Source organism: Sylvia atricapilla, chromosome 3 (assembly GCF_009819655.1).
Source record: "Sylvia atricapilla isolate bSylAtr1 chromosome 3, bSylAtr1.pri, whole genome shotgun sequence".
NCBI classification, from domain to species: Eukaryota; Metazoa; Chordata; class Aves; order Passeriformes; family Sylviidae; genus Sylvia; species Sylvia atricapilla.
Window position 1 is genome coordinate 62,246,287 of NC_089142.1, and position 20,972 is coordinate 62,267,258.

Sequence of the window (20,972 nt, forward strand, 5' to 3'; positions counted from 1 at the left end):
AATACCAGAGGCATCTATATTATAATACTTTTAAAGCCCATGCCAGTCACCTCATATTTGCAAACTATCTCCTTCCAACTCGTTAAAAACAATTAGTGAGAATAAAACCAGCCAAGTTTAAAAGGGAAATAATGGTGCTAAAGAGAAACCAGCACTTTATGCTGTGAAGCATTCTGTACCTCCTTCCCATTTTATGTACACTCGTTTTCTTTGCTCCAAAACTGTATTTCTGCAGTATGTCCAGAACATACACAACTAGCATGAAGTTATTTCTACAACATCTGCTGTCTAGGAAGAGGGTATAATCAGTTTTCTAAATTACATCACTCCACTGAAAGACTGGTGTGGTTAAAACTGCGCAATGCACAGAATTCATGTATTCCAACAAGGTATGTACTCCATATTTTTCAGATTTGGTAAAAAAGCCCCTACTCTCCCTCCCAGGCCTAAAAAAACCCCCTACCTATCTGAAGGATTTCCCTTTGATAAAGCTGAAAAAAGAGCATCCTGAACTCTTCATAGGGTGAAGTACTTTTTAAATGAGAAAGTAAAATAAAAGGAGGGACTGTGTGACAAACTATCTCATACATTTGATAATATAAAAACGTATCTGAACAATAAACATCACCAGGATTGAAATAAAGAGATTTTAATGTTTTATTAATCATATTAATTAGTCTTATTAATCATTAATTCTGCTCTGTGATTATTATAAAAAGGTCCCATAAGGTAAAAAAAGCTTTATTCACCAATCACTTAATACTTCTTTTTTTTTTTTTTTTTTTTTTTTTTTTAATAAATACGGCATCTGGGAAGGAACTTGGAATTTTTAAGAACTTGGTTTGGGTCCAAAAATCACATACTAAGAAGAAGGATGTAGGAGCCAATATGTTTAGCCATAAGGACAAAATTCCCATTAATAATATTGTCTGAAGTCAATCACACTGAAGCACTGGGAAAAGGGGCACAAGCCAAACCAAACCAATATGAACGGTACAGCAGGCATGCTTGCTATAGGGCTGTAACACCATTTCACTGATTTAAGAGAAGATAAATAGTGTCTGCAGGAACAGTCACTTTCTTAGTCCATATGTGTCTTCTGTAAAAGCGCTCTAAAGTACAATTTACATATTTTAAGAAAACATTAAAAGTATTTCCCTAATTGAAGTGGAATTTTTACAGTTCTAGCTTATGAATGCTTTTGCCACACAATACTGTGTTATTCTACTTTATATGTGATGGACTAGAATTTGGGCAGAAATTCATCTCCCAATAAAGGCACAGATTCTCAGGTGTGATTTGGACATACCTGTGTTATGAGGGACTTCAGCTGGAGTGTTGGCTGGCGCATGGGCACCTGGTGGTATATGTATGCCAGTGTAATTACTAGTTGGTATGTTGTTAGCTTCATATGTAGATGATGATGATGACTGAGTTGTTCCACTAGGGACGGAAGATGACCCGCTTCTTCCCTTTCAGCATCTGCTAAAATGACACAAAATAGGCATTACTGCAAATATTACATATAAACACTAGAAAACTTTGGTTTTCCTTAAAACCTCCTTTCAAATCTTTATTGCTAAAACAATTGCCACTATACAGTGTGACATAAAACATCAACTAAAACCACATAGGGTTGATTTGAAAAGGTAAAAAGCAACATGCCATACAATAAAGATTTAGAAACTCATGTACTTCCAAGATCTCTTCTGTTCAACTTGAAGAATCATTTCCTTACTTGTCTGAATATAAGCTGTCTCATTAGAACAGTTCATTTTACCTTCATGTTTTGCATCCACAGAAGTTGAAAAAGTTATTACAAATAGGCAGTAATCTATATTTTAACACACACATGAACCAGAATATGGGAAACTATATTTGCCTTACAAACTCTTCATAAAAGGCTAGACAGTGCCAATTCTTTTACTCCAAATCAAACCACAAACAAATAGGAACCAAGAGGAAGTTTGGGAAAGTAATACCAAATGCAGCTTAGCCAAGCTATAACTGCATCTAGAAGAGCTAGAATACATAAGGAGCTATAAGAATAATGAGGTTCAAAATATCCCATAGCATGTACCAACAACATACATATTTTTCCATCTACTCATGTTCTTAAGGTTCTGGTCTACTTTATTTAATATTGCTTTAAAGGTTAAGGATCCAGTCAATTCAGAATACATGGTTGATTCCTGCTCTTTCATTTGAATTCAGTTCTGTTTAAAACAGCTAATTTTCATTTACTGTGTATGCGTTCACCTGTATCAATAATGTCACATGGAACAAGCAGTTTTGGGAATTGCTTATTTAACAGCCAGTGCTTGAAAGGGAACAAAAAAACCTCAAAAAACGGGAGGACAAAACTTGTATGTGTGTAGAGCTAGCAAAAGGTATTTTTAAAGAAATCCTCATTGATCTTCAACTACTCAAGACTGCGTGTTATGCAAACACTTCCACTGCTTAATAATTAAATGGTCTACTATTGAAAATATTTCTCTTATAAGTATCAGCATTTTTTCTCATGTAAGTCCTTCTTCCTCCCAGAAAAAAATTCACATGCTACCTTTATGAAAAATGCCTAAATACATTCTAATTGACAATATAATTTACTAAAAAAAAAAAAAAAAAAAAGGCTATAAAGCAGAGTAAAATTAAGTACTGTTATTAGAGCATTTTTAGTGGACTTTAAATACACTCTGGTTTTATGGTACAATTTCTGACAAATGTAAATGAATACCTGATGGGTTTCTGGAAGACAAAGAATATCTTAAGGTGTCAGATTTTTCTTTTGCTGCATTTTTTGTTAGTCACTCATACTGCAATATCATGTGGCTAACATGCATGGAAATAAATTTAAATGTCTGAAAACCGCCAAAAAGGTGAGATACAAGAGTAAACACTGCATATGCTGTCTTTTAAATAAAATGTAATGTTAGGAAACCGTTGTTTGAATGCTGTGTTTTCCAGTGGTTTTGGTGTTAACTGGAAAAAAAATTACACAACAGTTTCAGAAAGAAAACAAAACAGAGGTTACTGTACAAAAAATGAATTAAATAATTACACAACACCATTCATTATGCTGTCTGAAGGTGAGGCTGCCTAATACCAGTTGTAACACTGTTACCAATTATTTACAGCTTAGTCAATTTGTAGCCATAAAGTTGGATTTTCCAAACTGGGTGTCTGCTTCAAGTCAGGATTTTGGGAAAACTATTGTAAAAATTACTAAACGACTTTGGAGAATGAGGCAGTGAAAGAAAATATGCTTCCACCATGCTTAGTATCTCTAGGTATGAGATTACCTGTAAATTCGTGCCCATATTTAACCTGTTAATGCATTTATTCCTTTATTCTGCCCCTTGCAGCTTCCTGTTGTCCCAATCTGGTTCTCAAGGCACATTTCGATTTCTTTCTCTGCACTCGGATTACATATCCCATATCTGCAGCCCCTTGCCACATACATTTGTCCCTCTTGCACTGCTCCTATTTTCTCTCCAAGCCATTCCCAGTTTCAGCTTCCAACTTTCTCACTGCGTAGTTCAGGGTCTCTACTCACTCCTGCAACAGTGTAATGCTGTGGGCAACACTGGCCAAGGAAGACATGAACTCAAAGGGTTAAAGGCTGGCAATGTCAAAAACAACCAAAAAAGTGTTAGAAGTGCTGACCACCCATAATAACAGTGTCTGCAAGAGGCAAATTCACAAACAGGCAGTCCACTTTTTAATCAGGTACATGTATCAAAAGATCGAGCTCAACTGTTTGATTTGCTCATTGTGCAACTGGCCACTATTAAAACTGTATTAAACATAAAAGTAGTTTTGTTTAAGTTAACTCTCCTTAGGTCTTTAAAGTGCCCAAATATCATAAAAGCATTGTAACTATTCTTTCTGCAAAGCAAATATTTAAAATATTCTTTATCAAAGATTAAAGCATTAGAAACATTTAAAGATAGCTACTCTCAGTATTTGTGAATAGTTTTTAACAGTAGTGCCAGATAAAAGGATTTCAGGCTGCTATAAAAGAACATTTAAGTCAACAGAGGTTTTAAATTCTATGAAGAGTGTCCATAACATAATTGAAAAAGAAAAAAAACTTTTCCAGGGAATGGGAAAGAATGCTAAAAAATTAGAAAATTATTTTCTCATGCAGCAGTAATAACCTAGAACTCAAAGTTCCTTACAATTTGCTTAAAGATGCTGAAACTAGGCTGTGAAACAATTACACAATTGTTTTACATTTAATTTTGGCTCCAGCTGAAATTGTTTTACATTTCATTTCAGCTCTTGTCTTGGAACCTCATCAGCTTTTGTGCTTGAATCCCAACATAATGAATTCACATGCTCTTTAAATTTTCTGCAGAGCTACAGTATACCCAGACCATCTGGCTTTTGTTTTATTAAATTATTTATTTACTGAAGGGAAGACTGAAATAATCATGCCAGCCTCATAACCAACCATCCAAAGATACTTTTATATAAACAGAGGATTCTCAAGGCTTAATGGCATTCCCTTTTCTAGTGTAAGCAAGCACCAATCATGACTTAATTTCAGCAGCTCAGTGCACTAAATATAAAAATAGCAATTTTTTTTAAGGAGTCCAGATTCCTCCAGTTCTCTGGACTCCTATTTTTAATGAGTTCAGAGAATTATAATCTATCAATTGACATTTTTTCTTTATCTCATTCTGCTCTGTTGTTTCTCTTTTGCTTGAGATGTTGCTAAAAGATTCACAATGTAAGGTTCTATTTGAACACTGCTTTTAAAAACAAACCTAATATATTTTTTTCTACAACAATGAAAAAATAACTCGAAAATCCACCAACTTTTCCCACACTGTTCTTTTCACTCTTTGGAACTATTAAGGTTTTCTGAAAGTCTGTAATAGAAATGTAGCCTACATATTAAATATTGCAATGAAGGTGATTACATTTAATGTATTTACTGTAGCTGAAGTGTGGGCATTTAGGAACTTTTTTTCATATTTCCATTTTTTTTCCAGTGTAAAATCTTGTTGGATGACCTAGGGCTAATGCTAAGTAACTTTTACATGTACTCTAGGACTTATATTCCAACTGCATTAATTTATGCATGTCATTATAAGGTTTCCATGGTGTCATCCTGACAAAAGCATCCATAAATCCAATAGCAGAACTGCATAAAGCATGCCTATGTTACTTTAAAAACATCTCCAAGAGTTACAGTATGGTTTTCAAGAATCACAAAAAAACCCCTCCCACTTTGGAAAAAAATGGTAATTTGTCAAGCTACAGAGACCTAGTTTCACTCTGTTTAAACAGACTTTTTCCACATGCTAGGGGAGGAAGAAAATGAGCAAGCAGAAAGGAATGGGGAAGGTCCAGTCATACATTCAAACAATACTGCTTTTCTTCTTACGATGCACAAAGAGGAACTGAAACTCTTTTGTGCTGATTCTTCTCATAAAAATTATTTTGCATGAAAGTTTTGTCTTGATTATGTGGAACATTATGGGCACCTACACTATGGAGCTAACTGTAAAAAATAAACTTCAACATGTATTTTTCATTTAATTTCTCAGAAAATTAGGGGTGCAAGAAATAATCTCTCTACATAAAATACAATTCAACAACAAAACAAACAAAAACCATATCGCCAAGTTGTAGATCTTGCAGGCTCCCCATCAAAAAGGATGTTAAAATTTTGATTCACTCACCATTTGTTTCCCTTTTAAGCTGCAGGTAGACATAACCTGGTAATGAAAGCAAAAATCTTCACCCATTCCCATTACCACCTGTAATAAACTGCAACAAATACCAAGGATTTGAGGAAAGCCTGAATTCTGCTTTCCTTCCTACAACAGCTTCTTTTGTAGCCTTGAGCAAGTTAGTTACCTCTGCATATCAATAAAATGAAGAAAGAGCCTATCTGTTGCTTTTGAGAAAAAATTAGCACATACAAGTTGCATACATGGATTTTTAGCAAAAGCTTTGTAATGTTTACTTATTTTTGCAGTTGTTTAAAATTCACATACTCAAGAGTGCTTCACATACTCAGGTCAACTTCACCACACTATGAGCCAGACCACTAAATGAGCACTCATTTAAAGTTGAATATATTTAACTGAGCTATTCATTACATTCCATATAACAAAAGATTTTTCCCTCACATGTTGCAATCTCCATTAAATCATCAGTCTGGTGTAATTTGACAAAGATGAGGTGATGCTTGCAGTTGGAGCTGCATCATAAGTATCTCTTGCTACAGGTGCATGAACAGTTAAGAAAGCTGCCTTGGAAGAGACTGCATGTTGAAGAAGAAATGAGTTTGCTAATGCTTCACTTCAAATACAGCTGTGCCTAGACTGGGGCACATTTCAGTGGTTAAAATACCCATTCCAGTGTTTAAGTCTTTAGGGTGCCTTTAGGTTAGGAAAACATAATAACAAGAATAACAAGTAGCTTGGAAATAAAACTATCATATTCGGTATTTGTTCACAAATATTTGAATTTACTTATGTTGCAGTGTTTCTGGAGTACTAATATATAAACAGTATTTTAGCAAGGAAACTGCAAATAAATTATTTGGCACCCACGCTCTTAGACACTATAAAGTTAATAATAAACTAAAATAAATGTTCACATCTCCTTAAAAAAAGTACACATTCTCCATGAAAAAAAAAATCCACTTTTTTTTTTAGTGTCGTTCTGTCCAGGACATTTAAATTACAATGTGTAAGATTGCATGATGAAAAGATTGAGAACCAGAAGAGAAACTAATTTTCCAATGTTCTGACATGTTTAAAACAAAAGTAATGAGTAGAAAATTACAAGCCTACTTGTAACTTATTAGAGGTAAATTACAAGTTCAGACTTCAAAATCCACAAGACTCAAGTACAGACCTCAAACACAAAAATGTAAACAAACAAATAATTACTTTTATGTGTATAAAAATCCATATTTCCTATGTGTGCACAAGTATAAATACACTGGTCATCTATATTAATACATATGTTCACAGAACTTTATTAGCCACACTTATAAGGTGGCTCTAGAGGTTAGATACAGGCCACACCTTACAAGCTAGATCTTTCCTTTTTGAACTGTAGATTTGCTAATTGACCCATATAATTTGGAGAATTTTGTATTACTAAATCCAAGCTTAAGAGATAAATTAGCATCAACTTAATTTACAAGCAACAAACTCTCACATGCAGGCTCAAATTATTTGACGGTCTCAGTTGTTCCACTAGGTATGTGAAGAACGATATACAGAAGTTGTCATTGTGCAGAATTAGTCTGTTTTAATCTGCATACTGAAAATATCCATTCCAATGACATCCTATTTCATAGGAGATCAACCTTTGAAATTTGTATTGAATCTGCATTGACGAGAAAAGGAAAAACCTTTGCTACCAAAACCAATGAAACTGATGACTATCTAAAGCAAAACATCTTGTACTGAAACATATTCAGTTTGATTCAGTAAATGTCCTTGGAAATTACCTCCCTAAGTCTAAGATAAAGTGGGAACCTCAAGAAATCCTGTAGAGGGAGCTCAGGTAGCCAGAGGGAGCAACTGAAAACACAAGGCAAAGGAGGATGAGTGAGAATGAGACAGAAAGTCCGACAGTAAGAGTACGCCATAAACCTATTTTGCAACTGACATTATTACACAGGGAGAAAGAGGCTGTCTCACAAACAAGTCTTTGCTTTGAAGTTCAATTCACTTGCAAAGAGTCAATTTTTAACTCCTACATAACTTCTGAGAGAGGATAAACCAGTTAGTGTTAAAGAAATATATGGTTCTGCCCCAAAGCTGACAATGCCTCCTTAGAGAGTAGCTGTATTCAAAATAATAATCTCCACTACAAAGAAAAGAATATTTTATTGAATAAGTCAGTTACACAGTAAGGTCCAATAAAAATAACAGCAGGAGAAGCTGAAAAGAAGAAGGCAGCCCATTGTGAATGGAACATCAAGCAGGGAAGCTGTGCTTCCTGAGGGGTGCTCCCTGAAGAACTGTGCATACCATAACTTCACCTTGGCACAGCCTTTCACTCTCTTAAAAAGAAAAGGAAACACGTACCTAAACTCTCTCCTTCCATTCCAATGGGGCCAGGCTGAGGAGTCTCTCCATTCTTTAAGCAGTTATGAATGTATGCTGCCTTCCACCTGGCGTACTTCCTGTGCTGGGCATTCTGGGGGAGGGAAAAGGCCAGCCATTTTAACCACTCACTTCTGCAAACTGATACATTCAAAACAGAAATATAAACATCATTTCCACTTTCTCTGCTGTCATTTGACACCTTTTTAAGGATAAATGTGTGTAAAATTAAGAGGTGATTAAAAAAAATTTAAAATAACAGCTCTAACAAGATCTCAGCATGAAAGGAAAATACAGAGATCTTCAATTACTGCAGTGTATCAGGAAAAAGAAATAAATTATACTAAGAACATCCAGTGTGAAAGGCATAGGACTGTGTAGCAATTATTGACATGAAATAATGAAGAAAGCTTCCTATCTCCATAAACTTAGATGATTATTGCTTTAGATTTAAATACTTGAAACTAAAAATGCTACTGTTGCTGATCAGAAAAATGAAATATTTTCTAATTATATTGTTTTAAATTTCAAAAATTTAAAAGCACGAATACAGAAATGCTGATGTAACTGCAGATTAATGTGATTTGTTTGTAATATTCTATGACATTAAGATTTTCCATTTTGCTTTTTAAAATATACTTTTACTGTTCCTAGGTACAACTTTTAACATGCCAAAACATGAAAGGAAGATTGGCCACTTTGTATCTCCTGGGACTGTTACAACAGTGTTTAATCCAAAAAGAGCTGTCAATTGACACAAGAAATATTAAACTGATTATGCAAATCAACTGCTTTGTGAAAAGTTGTATGGGAAACAACCAGTTCTGACAGCTATGAGGTAATATAAATCAAGGAACAAGGCTGAATATAAACAGATGAGAAATGTGGGAAGGATGTGGAATAATTTGCCCAAATAAACAATGCAGGTTGGGATAGCACGCTTTATACCAACATCAAAATTTTAAAAATTTATTTTAATTTAAAAAAATAAAAAAAAAAAATTTGGAAATTAAATCCAAATTTCTAAGAAATTATTAAACTAAAATTCAATACTGTACTTCACAAAGCCTGTTGCACCGTCATCTAGAACAGGGCAGAGAGACACAATACAAAAGGTATCTCCAGCAAGCTCCTTTGCTCATATTTAATACATTATATTACCCAGGATGCTCATGCAATCCAGGAGAAAGATCTGGTCTTCATTTTTGAAAACAAGATGTTCTCCAGAAAAAAAGCCTATCCTGATGACATATTTATTCAACTGCATTCACTCTACCTTGAAAAGGAAAAGTGCAATTGGAAAACATGGCCTTTGGTTAAACTCTGTATCAATAATCAATTAAATTCCTTCATTTTAACAAGCATTCTAGAAGCCATAAAATGCAGAAAACACACACCCAGAGTGTGCTACTTTTAGGAAGATGATTATGCTGTATGTAAGTGCCTGTACATCTCGTCATTCTAATATGGTGGTTATTTACTGGCTGCTGTATCACATGCCCATCCCTGGTGCCGGCACCTCAGCATGGCAGGAATGGTGTCTGTGAGGAGAGGCCAGGGCTGCCCTGTGCTGGATAAACAGCTCCAGCACACCCACCCTGGGACACAGCTGAGGTCCTCAGCCATCTGATGGGGCCCTTGGAGAGCATATTTAGAGAGGGGCCAAGCACTCCCAACCCCACGCCCAAGATGCTGGATGGAGAGAGGAGGAGGCAACAAAGTGTTTGATGTCTGTCCTGCATCCTGACTGCAAAGCTTATCATTCCAGAACTGAGAAGTGAAATGCTGCTGGTTTTGGTTTGCTCTTAACTCACACTGCTCTTCCTTTTCAGAAGACTGCCCTATTGATGAATGTTACTACTGAGGCAAATGAGAAGAACCATCACAAAGCTTCTTACTGCTCTGATCTAAGCTGTGTCTTGTAAAACACACCTTCCAGAAAATCCTTTTGCCTAGCTCTAATATGGAGATATAGAACAACCACTCTTCATCTGTGACAAATCCATTAATACTACCCAATAATCAATCACTTGCAATTTAAAACATATATTTATGCTCAACACCCATTTTCTGATTCTACGTGCCAAATATCTGCTTTCTATGCCCTCTGCTGTTGATTTAAATGCCTTTTAATGGTTGATAGTTCATACATATGAAGGTAATTTCAATTAACTATTGAAAAAATAGGCAAGTAGTCTGAATATAGTCACCACACACTCTAACCAGGTGTCAGACTTGAGTGCATTTCAGGCTGACAAAAACTTCTGCAAAAGTCTAAGACAGTCAAGTCATACTTTTCCCATCATCCCTTTACATAAGAATGGATAAGGAAACTATGGAAACGTAATGATGCTATACAGAAGAGCAAATATGTTCTGTATTTCTTGTACACTCTCTTTTACCATTGGCGTTTACCAATTAAACAAAATGAGAGAATTTTGCTTCTTTCCAACTACAAAAATTTTCTGTCCTTTCAGCATCAACAATAAAAACCCCAACACACAGTAGAAAATGTACCACTGCCAGCATTCTGCACTGACATTTGCAACCACTTCTTCAGTCTTCAAAGCAGGATTGCTTCATGTACTCTGAGGACTCAACTGATCAATGCAGTGTCCTGTGCACTGGATTCCTACAGACTAGATTGATTTTTCCAGTCCAATTCAATGTTCCTTCACTCTCTGGCACTAGGAAATGTTATTACTGGATCTAATAAAAGATGTCAGGTGTGCAGAGCAAACAGTTCTAAGAGAACACATCAAAGAGCAAACTTACTTGTGCCTCTCAAAATTAAAATTTTGGATTGGTAGAGTTGCAGGCTACAGAGGATGGAGAATCTTGCAAGAACTCTTCACCAAGCATTTCTCTTGGATAAGACCTATCTTTAATATCTACACTTACATTCTACAGTCTTCAAGAAGTGCACCACTATCAAGACAATGCTTTTATCTTCTTTCCATATTTACAAGTGGAAGTAGCCACAAAAACTGCATTTTAAACTGAGCAAGTATGACTGCACTTTAGGCACTCTTACCAGATTGGGGATTTACGTACAGGATGTCAAGCCTGTGAATTTCAAGCAGGACATGGAAAAAAATGAAGGTGGACAAAGCTAGGAACTTTGTATAATTTTCTTCTATAAGCATTCCCACTTGCTCAATGTAATGTTATGTGTCCCACAGTAAAAATCAAACTTTGAATTTCTAACTGATACTTGTCATGAAGCATCTTCTAACCTATGTCTAGCATTTAATCTACATCTATTTGAAATACTTAGCAGGGTAATTTATGGCTTACTAACAAGCATTTTGCTACACTATTATAACCTGTGTTCTTTGAAATTCACATTCATGACTTAGAAAAGCAATGCCTGTGCTTGGAAAAGCAATCGATAATACACTCATCCATGCCTGACACTTACCTCTTCAGAGAGCTCCCCAAATACCGTTAGAACATCAGGAGGCTGGCAGTATAAAAGGACTTTATCATGTTTCTGCAAAAGAAAACAACACAAAAAAGAGGCATTTTGCTGACTCGGTAATGTCAGTCTCTCAGAATAACATTTTAGGAGCTGTAATCTTAAACCACACTGGCTGGCTTATTTCAAGCCAAACCGCCTTTTTTTTTTTTTTTTTTTTTTTCTGTCTGATGTTACAGAAGCTGCTTCACAGCATTTAAATCTAGCAATATTGAGTTCAGTATTTTTTAAAACTTACATGTTCTGCGCTTAGTTTCTGGTTTGGAATGTTTTGTGTAGAACATCAGAAATCCTGTATTAGCTTAGAAAAATACATGAACATGCAGTAGTAATTGCTGTAAACCCAATCACATAATGGATCATCACAACTATTTTACTCTCACTGGTCAATAAAAACTATAACATGCTTGATAAAATAAAGCACAATATTAGCCTGTGGTTTTAGAAAGCTTGCAGCAGGTAAGCAACTCCCTAAGGAACATTAGGAGGAGGAAACCAGTTAATGTGTGAAGTTAGAGACCTAAAAGTAGTAACAAATTGAGTTTTCCAGAGAAGAAAAGAATGTATTAAAGCCCAATTCTTGTTTCCAGTCAAATTAAAGAGAGTTTGGATATTCACATTCCCTGACCAGTATCTTCAGATAAGAAAAACAAAGATTTTCACCTACTTATGAAATTGCCCAGCTCTGTCTTCATTGTCTGCATACAAAAACATTTTCAAGGCATAATTCTCCACATGAGCAGAACCAACAATTTCCTGAGTAATTGCTTCATTATCACCAAATTGCTTTTTCATCTGAAAAATGTTGGAAAAATACATTAATTACTTTATTAGACCTCAGCAATTCTGCAAACACAAAAAGAACCTGCTGATTTAAACAAAGCCAAGTACAATTGGAAAAGAAACAACTCATGCTTTGTTTACAAATCTACAGCTTCTAACATAACAAATGCTAAAAGCAGCAGGTGAAAGAGACAGCACATTCTTTTGGAGAGAGGAATATTACAAACAAGTAGCTCTGAATCTTCAGTCACAAAATGCATGTAACACTATAAGCATTTGGTGGTTTATACATTATAATAGTTGGTGACTTATAAAACCACCAGCACACCAACATCCTCTCCCCTGAAGTTAAAAATAAACACAACTACAATGCTGTAAATGAACAGCAACAGATATTTTTCCCCTTAGTATCTAGAAGACCTAACACTCCGAAGCCTGTGTCAGGATTCAACACAGTTCAATTCGTAAAGTAATGCATGCTTTATAAAGGTGCTGTAGATCAGAGTGATTGAGTATCTTCTCTCTTGTAAGGTTATTTCACTGCAGTTCATTACATCTTTTGAAGTATCTGAGCCCTACCTCGACCAGTCTAGTGATCTATGGATTTACTGGAATTTTCAGTGCAAGCAGCGTACTTCAATTCAAAGAACTCTTTTCAAAGATGTCAGAGTACAAGAATCCTCAGGTTTCCTAATAAAAATCAGTAAAGCAAACAACCTCTAACAGTTACAACAGGTGGATTTACAGCTTCTGAATAGGCTCACTGTTTGCACATAAGGAAATCTCAGGTTATCCTTAGAGAACAAAAACAGGAAAACTGCATGATACTAACCTGCAGCCTTTATTTTGCCAAAAGATTTAAAACCAATCTCTGAATGGGAGTTATTTTTCACTGTGCGTGCTAAGAAAATTTAATCATGCAGGCAGCATTTCCATATTTTTTAGATTGCTGCCAACTTTCTAAGACACAGAATGTTGCCAGAAAAGTTACTTGATTTCAGTAGTTAAATATAAGCTTTCCACATAGAATTTTAAATTTAAAGGCTTTCATCAAACAACTTTATGTGGTTTTCAAATAGTATTTGTTTCACAAAGTGTAATTTTCTTGTGAAAGTACCAAAATTTGTGTGTTCAAATGAAACACTCAAACACTGAAGCTAACCCAGGAAGAAAACTGTTTATATACAAATATATTTCTCTAGCCTTCCTGTATACCTCACACTCAGAAAAGAACTGATTACTATACTTGATCTGATGCTCAATTATTTCAAACACACAACTGACACTGTTACATACACTCTAAATGTATTAAAGTTAACCAAGTTGTTTCCTGTTGAAATTATCCTTCATACCATCTGCGATTCAATACAGCAGTACTGATGTTTCAAACGCTGATACAAAATTTCACCCTAAAACTCAAGGCATTTAGGTTTAATCTTACAAAAACTTAAACCGCACCACTCTGCGCCCCCTGGTGGTTAAGGGCACACTGGAATCAGCAGCTCCCAAATTACAGCAGGGGTTCCCACTTTTCCAAAAACCCAAATTTCCTACCCCAAAACTCTCTATTAGACTCGACTAGGAGTGCCCTCTCCATCCTTCCACTACCCGGATACATAGACGAATCTTCAGTAGCTGTGCACCAGCTGTCACACAGACAATCTTACCAGCAACCAAAAGGTGAAACTATGGATTTTTGCTGCTTTTTTGGTCTTTTAAATTTTGAAACAGGAGTAACTGAACACTGCAGATTAACGGCTGCAGTACCACAAGTAATCCAGCAAATTCCAAAAATTCTAAGGAAATGAAGAGCAAAATCTTTCTGAGTTTTAATCTCACATCTCCTGCCATATCTCTCCCTTTGAACACAAAACCCAGTCCTATTAAAGATTTCAAAATCCAATGAAATAACACACCAAGAAATCACTGTACACTGAATTCTCCACTGCAAAAAATCAGGAATCAAAAAAAGCAAGAAGCACAACTTATGAAAAAAAGATGAAAAATGGTTCATGTTTCATTTTTTCCCTGAAGAATCACAGAATGGTTTGGATTGGTCCTTGAAGGACCCTTAAGGGTCATTTAGTTCCAGCTCCCCTGCTGTGAGCAGGGATGCCATTCACTAGAAGAGGTTGCTCAGGATCTATCCAACCTGGCCTTGAATACTTCCGTGGGTGAGCGATCCATCTTTCATAACTGAAGGCCGTTGTACTAGCTTCACACAAACTCTTCAGGCATTGATAGACTTTGGATGGAATCACCAACACTGAACAAAAAAAGAACTGGGGCTTCATTTTTCAACATTACTTTCTGCTTCCAAATGAGCACTTAGATCTTAAAATCAACAATCTTCTTCCTTTGAGAATACTGAAAACTACAGGCTATGAACATAAATGCTCCTGGAACTTAAACTGACCATCTGTACCACAACTTTACCTTGCTTCATCTAACTTTCTTGTATTTAAGGCTTTATAATAATATCAGGTCCATTCAGAAGAGTGTGGCATAGCTACCCCTTACCACACAGATTACGCTGTGCTTACAAGAATTTATAAAACAAAATCTCCAATCTCTAACACAGGATACAATCCGAAGTATCTTTATCTTTTAAAGAATATTTTTAAAAACTCTCTGGATACAATAATTTAGGTTAGAGATTTAAAAAGCATCCAAAGACTAGGCTATGAAGTCCTACAGCAGTGAAAATAATAAAATAAATGAAGTCTCTACAGACTTCAAGGAATCAAAGCCAAATAAATTTAAAAAGTCTTCTAGACCACCTGCATTAACTCTATAATAAATTAGGATTGTCATGAGAACATATATAAATAAGCATTGTAATTTATGCTGTCTACACAAAATCTTACGGCAAAATTTCAATTATGCTTGTACACGCATGCACACATATGGCTTTATTTCCTTCCAATACTTCTGCAATTTTCACATACAACTGAAGTTCAAGCAGTATGCTTGCATGCAGAAGAGCTGCAGCAAAGAGACAGTATTCCCATAAATTTAAGTAAAATAATTAGTATCATGATAATTTGAGAAAAGCAATAAATTCTACTTACAGCTTCCAACTGATCCATAAGTTTGGATAAAAATTTACGGCATTCTGGGGGTTTTACTATCAATCTTACATCCTGTCCTGCATTGCATACAAACGACCTTGAAATGATACACACACACAAAAACATTTGAAGTGATTATCTGAGCAAAACCCATAAACAAAGCACTGCGCCCCCAACAACACCTGAAAGACAAAACTCATTATTAACCATAGACTGACTCCAGTACTAGCGAGCAGTGACAGTGAAATGTAGGTTTGGCCTTGCAGAAATACAGAAGATTTTTGGGAGTTTTATGTTTTATTTTTCCCCAATGACTTTCCTACTCATGTTTGAACTGCTGTCCATATCACTACTATGCAATTCAAGTGCTTTCATAAACTATCATCGCCCTCACTTGCAACTCACCCAAACCAGGAACTTCAAACTGACTTGAGAGAATGTATGGATTAAATGGAGCTTCATATGGCAGGAGCCAGTTAGCCTTAAACACTTGAACAAATGGTACTAACCACCTACTACCTCCATGGTACATGCATGCATACATAACATCAAAACACTCAACTCACACAAACCTGATCTTTAAATCAGATAAGACAGACTTTATCAAACTTCCCCTTCAAGTAGAGTTGCCAGTTTTTAATAGGATCTCGAAAATTAATTATTAACATCTTCTGATTAAAAATTATCTTTTACTACCAAAAATCTGTGAGTTTTAGATTTGCACATGGCTGAACTTATAGGCTTCATGAAACTGCGGACAAATCCAAGCAGATATTATTTACTAGGATTAACACACACCGAGAAGGGAAAATAGCCAGAAGCATTCAGTAATCAAATGCAGAACATTTTCCACAAAACACCTGTTCTAACTCTCACTTCTGACTCTGAAGGGAGTCCTATAAAACACTTTCATATGCAGAGTTCAAGAATCAAAAGCTATAACTCCAGCAAATATTATCATCCGGTAGTTATTATGGAATACCCCACGTCCTCCTTCTTGCAGGACACAGTTCTGCAGGAATCCTAACCTGCTTCAATCACCACCGCTTTAGCATCTTGTTTCCTCCCTTCATACACTACAGAGACCTTTTCTCTTCAAATCACCTCAGTGAACATGATATAACACATTGTTATCACATTGCACTTATCCTGATGCTTGCTGCAGAAGAAAACATATACTCAAAAAAGTTTGTCTGCCTTTTCCATCTATCAGCAATTTATCTAATAAAATGATATATGTTCTACAAAATTCATGTCGTTTCTGCAGGTGAGCATTGTAATTTAACTAATTTTCTGGATTTAACATAGTATTTCCTATCATATATAACTGAGTGTTCAATCAGACTAAGCACACATTCCTTATTGGGTGTGCAAAGCTCACTTATTTTGAATGTTAAAGCTGTTGGGTTGCCCAATCATTTAAAGACATTTCTCCCTAAAAAATACAATACTTCTGCTTTCCAATGCCTTTTACTTTACTCTAACATGTATAAAAGGATTTGCAGCTTCATATTCAAGTTTTTCAGTAAAGAACAACCAAGTGAAAGTCCTGAAGAAAACTGGAGTAATAATAACAAAGTAGTAATAAAGATTAAGAACAATAATACTTGACCATGACAAATGGAAGAATTGCTATGTAGGTTCATCAGTGCCAACATTACTATTAAGCTAATTACTGATAGGGACTCTAAGCCCCCTAATTTATCTTCACGATGCTGACATGTTAATGTTAAACATTATAAAACAGTTACACATGTAAAGCTGAAATAGATTTCAAAGAAATTCAAACACAGAAAGATATAGAGAATTGCATGTAATGCACTAAAATTAATATTAAAAGTAATCAGCAATTTAAATATCATCATCACATGAGAAGGAGCTAATTTGCTCCAATCAATTAAATTGATTTTTAAGTACATTATTTAATTTTAAGCTCCCCTGAACCCATTTCATGGTATAATTTAAACAAGATAAAACTTAAGAATTAACATAAGGTTGCTAAACCTATGAGCTATCTATATCACTTATTTCTTTTTGATGGATGCCATGATCAAATATTTTCAGAGGAAAATAATTAATTTTAGACTAGTATGCATTAGGGTGAACAAATTCAAAATACATGTGGTCATGATGGATATAAATTTACCTTACTTGCTGAAGTATGCATCTTCAGATCTCGTCCATAACTCATTTACATAAAAAGACCTCTGTTTCCATATAAATGGATCTAACAAATGTCTTTAACCTTAATCAGTTTAAAATTTAAAAGATCTTCTACATTGCAACTGTTACTCTTGTGTTACCTGAATGTGGGTTTTCTCCTTCTCACTGCAAATACATCCATTTAAATCATGAAAGCCAGATAAATTTTTCTCTTCACTAATCTCCAAAGCAGTGTATTTACAGGACTGAGACATCTCTATGCTTTGTATAAAGCCTTGAAAAAACAGCCCTTTCCTCTCTTAGGATTTTAGCAGCTGAGAAAACTGAGTGCTCCTTCAGGCACTCCAATGAACAAATACAGAACAACTCCTTGAACACACAGAAATCACACTCCAGAGAAACAACAGTTACAGAAACAAAAAACCATGTTTTTCCTTGCCATATATAAGTTTACACTGTGGGTTGACCTCAAGCGTCTTCCACACCACCACCTTCATCCTAACAAAAGATGCTAGGAAACAAAGGTGCCAAGTAATATTAGCAAAGCACAGACTGTCAAGAAAGGGTGCTGTGAGGGTGCTCTCACAGCAGCAACTCTAAGATACTAGGAACAGAGACATCCTAGAGACAGACTGTTAATGTACCCTGAGATAAGATTAAAATGTTCCACCTGTCACAGAAATTACACCTCTGTACCACACAACTGACCACAGCAGTGTCACATGCAGCCACAAAGTCGCAATTTCTATCACTGCCTAATAGAAATTGTTAAGATTTCTTGAAAGATCTTATTAACTAGCAAAAGCTCAAGGCACACTAGTAAGTTACCCTAACAAGAGAGTCTCGGTGATCTTTAAAAGCTTCTGAAATCTGGAATTTTTGCATGCTCACTTCTTAACGTACATTTATATGTTTGGAAAGAAGGACTAACCTGTCCAGAGACAGGCCTATGATGAGGCAGTTGTTCAGATAAAGGCAAAAACCTGTTCCTTTTTTCTCAAGTAAGTGGTGATTGAGAAGAGCACATTGTCTATGAAACACACTATGGATGGAGTATCACTACCCAGTAGCATTCAGTGCCAAAAGGTAGTCTTGGCTCAGATACTATTGATAAACCTAATTGCAATGAAAGATGAGGCAACCCTTGGGTCGGAAATGCAAACCAGACAAAATCAGTCAAATCTCCACAACACATTAGGTTCCTGTTGATGAACTGAAGAAACAGAAGAGAAGTGCACTCTAGCAGTTTGATCTAATCAGTGACACACAGAATGTTGTTAAGTATGTTTAGGTACACTTACTGCTTTACTCAGTGCTGCTCTAGTCAAAGTAAGGCTTTGGAATTGAAAACCTCTATCATTAAATGTACCAAGGAAACAGAAGGTGAAACTGGCTGAAAACTGAAAGAAGTAGAGATTTCAAGGGACAGGAAACAAAATAGGAGGGAAGGACATAAGTTGTTTTTTATCTTTAAAGACAATGCTTAAAATAAATATAATACCCTTTAACGTTTTAAAATTTTGCTTTTGAAATTATCTGTACGAAGAGCAATATGAGAGTGAGTCTGAAAGCAGTAAGCAATCCTTTGCCTTACTGCTGCCAACAGGAAAAAGCACCTACTAGTTATACTTTCTCTGTTTCTGAGTATTTCTATATCATATTCCTAAGGTAAGATAAAATTATTTCCAAATGCAAGTTCTTCCACATCTGCATCTTCTATTATCCTCTCTGCTCTAATTTTGAATGTCACAAGTAATCTATAAGAAGGCTATCTGTAAGACTGGGGTTGGTTTTGATACCACCACTTTTGCAGTTAAGGTGTTTCTCTTGCATCTTTTGTGTGTGCTTGATCACACAAGTATTACTTATTGTAAGACACATGTATGAATGAAAAATATGTTTTCACCTAGTGAAGGAAATCGATTAATGTCCTTTTCCTGCCTAACCATACAGCAACTGGGCAATATGCATTCATTACTAAATTTTCAGCAGCAAGAGCAAAAAATACCTCTCCTGTGTTAATATCATCAGTCAAATTTTAACTGGTAATTAAGGTTGAAGACCTGTCCTTCACATGTATGTTGACATGGACGTCCTTTGGTTCATGCGGGTAAATCTCAGTAGCAAACTACGCATAAGCAAGAGGCAAAAGTTTACCACCTCCAACATCTCTATGGTAAGAAAAGTCAAAGAGTGACCATGAGTTCAGTTGCCCCAGTTCCTCCTTTTCCTAATAGAAACCAAATTTATTTACATTTCCATTAAATACAGCTGTTCTGGTTTCTCTGTAATATTGCAAAAGCAATGGAACAGTATTATTACTATGCTTGGTAAGTCACAAAACCTTTGTGTTAATTGGAAGTGGTCAATTTCTAATAAGTGGAAAGGACTCTCCTGAACAGTACAGACGCCATAAAAGAAATCCTCATAGTGTTATGTATTACAAATGCATTGTTTTACCTTATAGAATACCACACTTGAAAGGCCATTTACATCAAAATCATTTTGGTTTTCACTTCAAACAAAATGCTTAAAGTACATGTCCCTAATGACCAGTGACACACTGTTAAAACTAAAGAACTCAGCTTTTACAGGAGGCATTTGTTTAGGAACTTCTGATAAAAAAATCCTCTGTGAACAGCCAAGCTTCAGAAAATGTTGATATAAAAAGACAACTAAACCTATACATTGTAGCTGCAAAAATTTTCAAGTTTTAAAGCGTAAATGGATATGAAAAATGTAGACAATCTTGGAATCAACTGACCTGTACTTCTTATCTTCCTTCACTATTTATGATTAGATCTAATATGATTAAGATTCTGGTAATGAAATTATTCTTCCTTTGTTTCATGCACTGGGTTTTATAATCGATACAACTGTTTTTTCTTCCTCTTTATTCAAACCAAGTAGCAAAAAAGACTTTAATGCAGCCAACAAAGTAGTATAGCATGTGCAGAAAGTAAAGCACTAAGGAGGTAAAGGAGGCTACAGAGCTAATGTTAAATATTAATAACATTAGAAGTAGAGCTTAAGTCACTTGTAATTTTACACACAAAGACACAACTGTTTTGCCAATTATTAACTCAGAGTTTGCTCTCAGTTTGTAGACAGGACATTTATCTTTACAATTCATAAAGACTTGGCAAGTAATCATTCTCACAAAAAAGTTTTGCCAAGACAACTACAAAATATACATCTTGATTTGCTGCCCTTAATCTTTGTTCAGTAAATACTAAGTGTGGGTGTGCTGGCTGGAATTATACAGTGAGCTTTACAGAAACTTCTCTGCCTTTATTTATGTCACGTAATACCATGTTATTTTTCCTTCGCTAATACACAGCACAATTTCAGAGCAAGTATTTTGTCTCTAGTATGTGCCAGACATTCATTCCT

The 20,972-nt window shown here is 35.4% G+C and overlaps 1 protein-coding gene across 1 annotated transcript in view; it reads right to left on the reverse strand.

Moving 5' to 3' along the window:
- The window catches only part of VTA1 (vesicle trafficking 1), a 113,301-nt gene that overhangs the window by 83,987 nt on the left and 8,342 nt on the right, over positions 1–20,972 (reverse strand). The window contains 6 exon segments of the mRNA XM_066315574.1: positions 8,067–8,178; positions 11,506–11,543; positions 11,546–11,577; positions 12,230–12,357; positions 15,417–15,482; positions 15,485–15,513. Of these exon segments, the coding sequence (XP_066171671.1) occupies positions 8,067–8,178; positions 11,506–11,543; positions 11,546–11,577; positions 12,230–12,357; positions 15,417–15,482; positions 15,485–15,513 (405 nt within the window).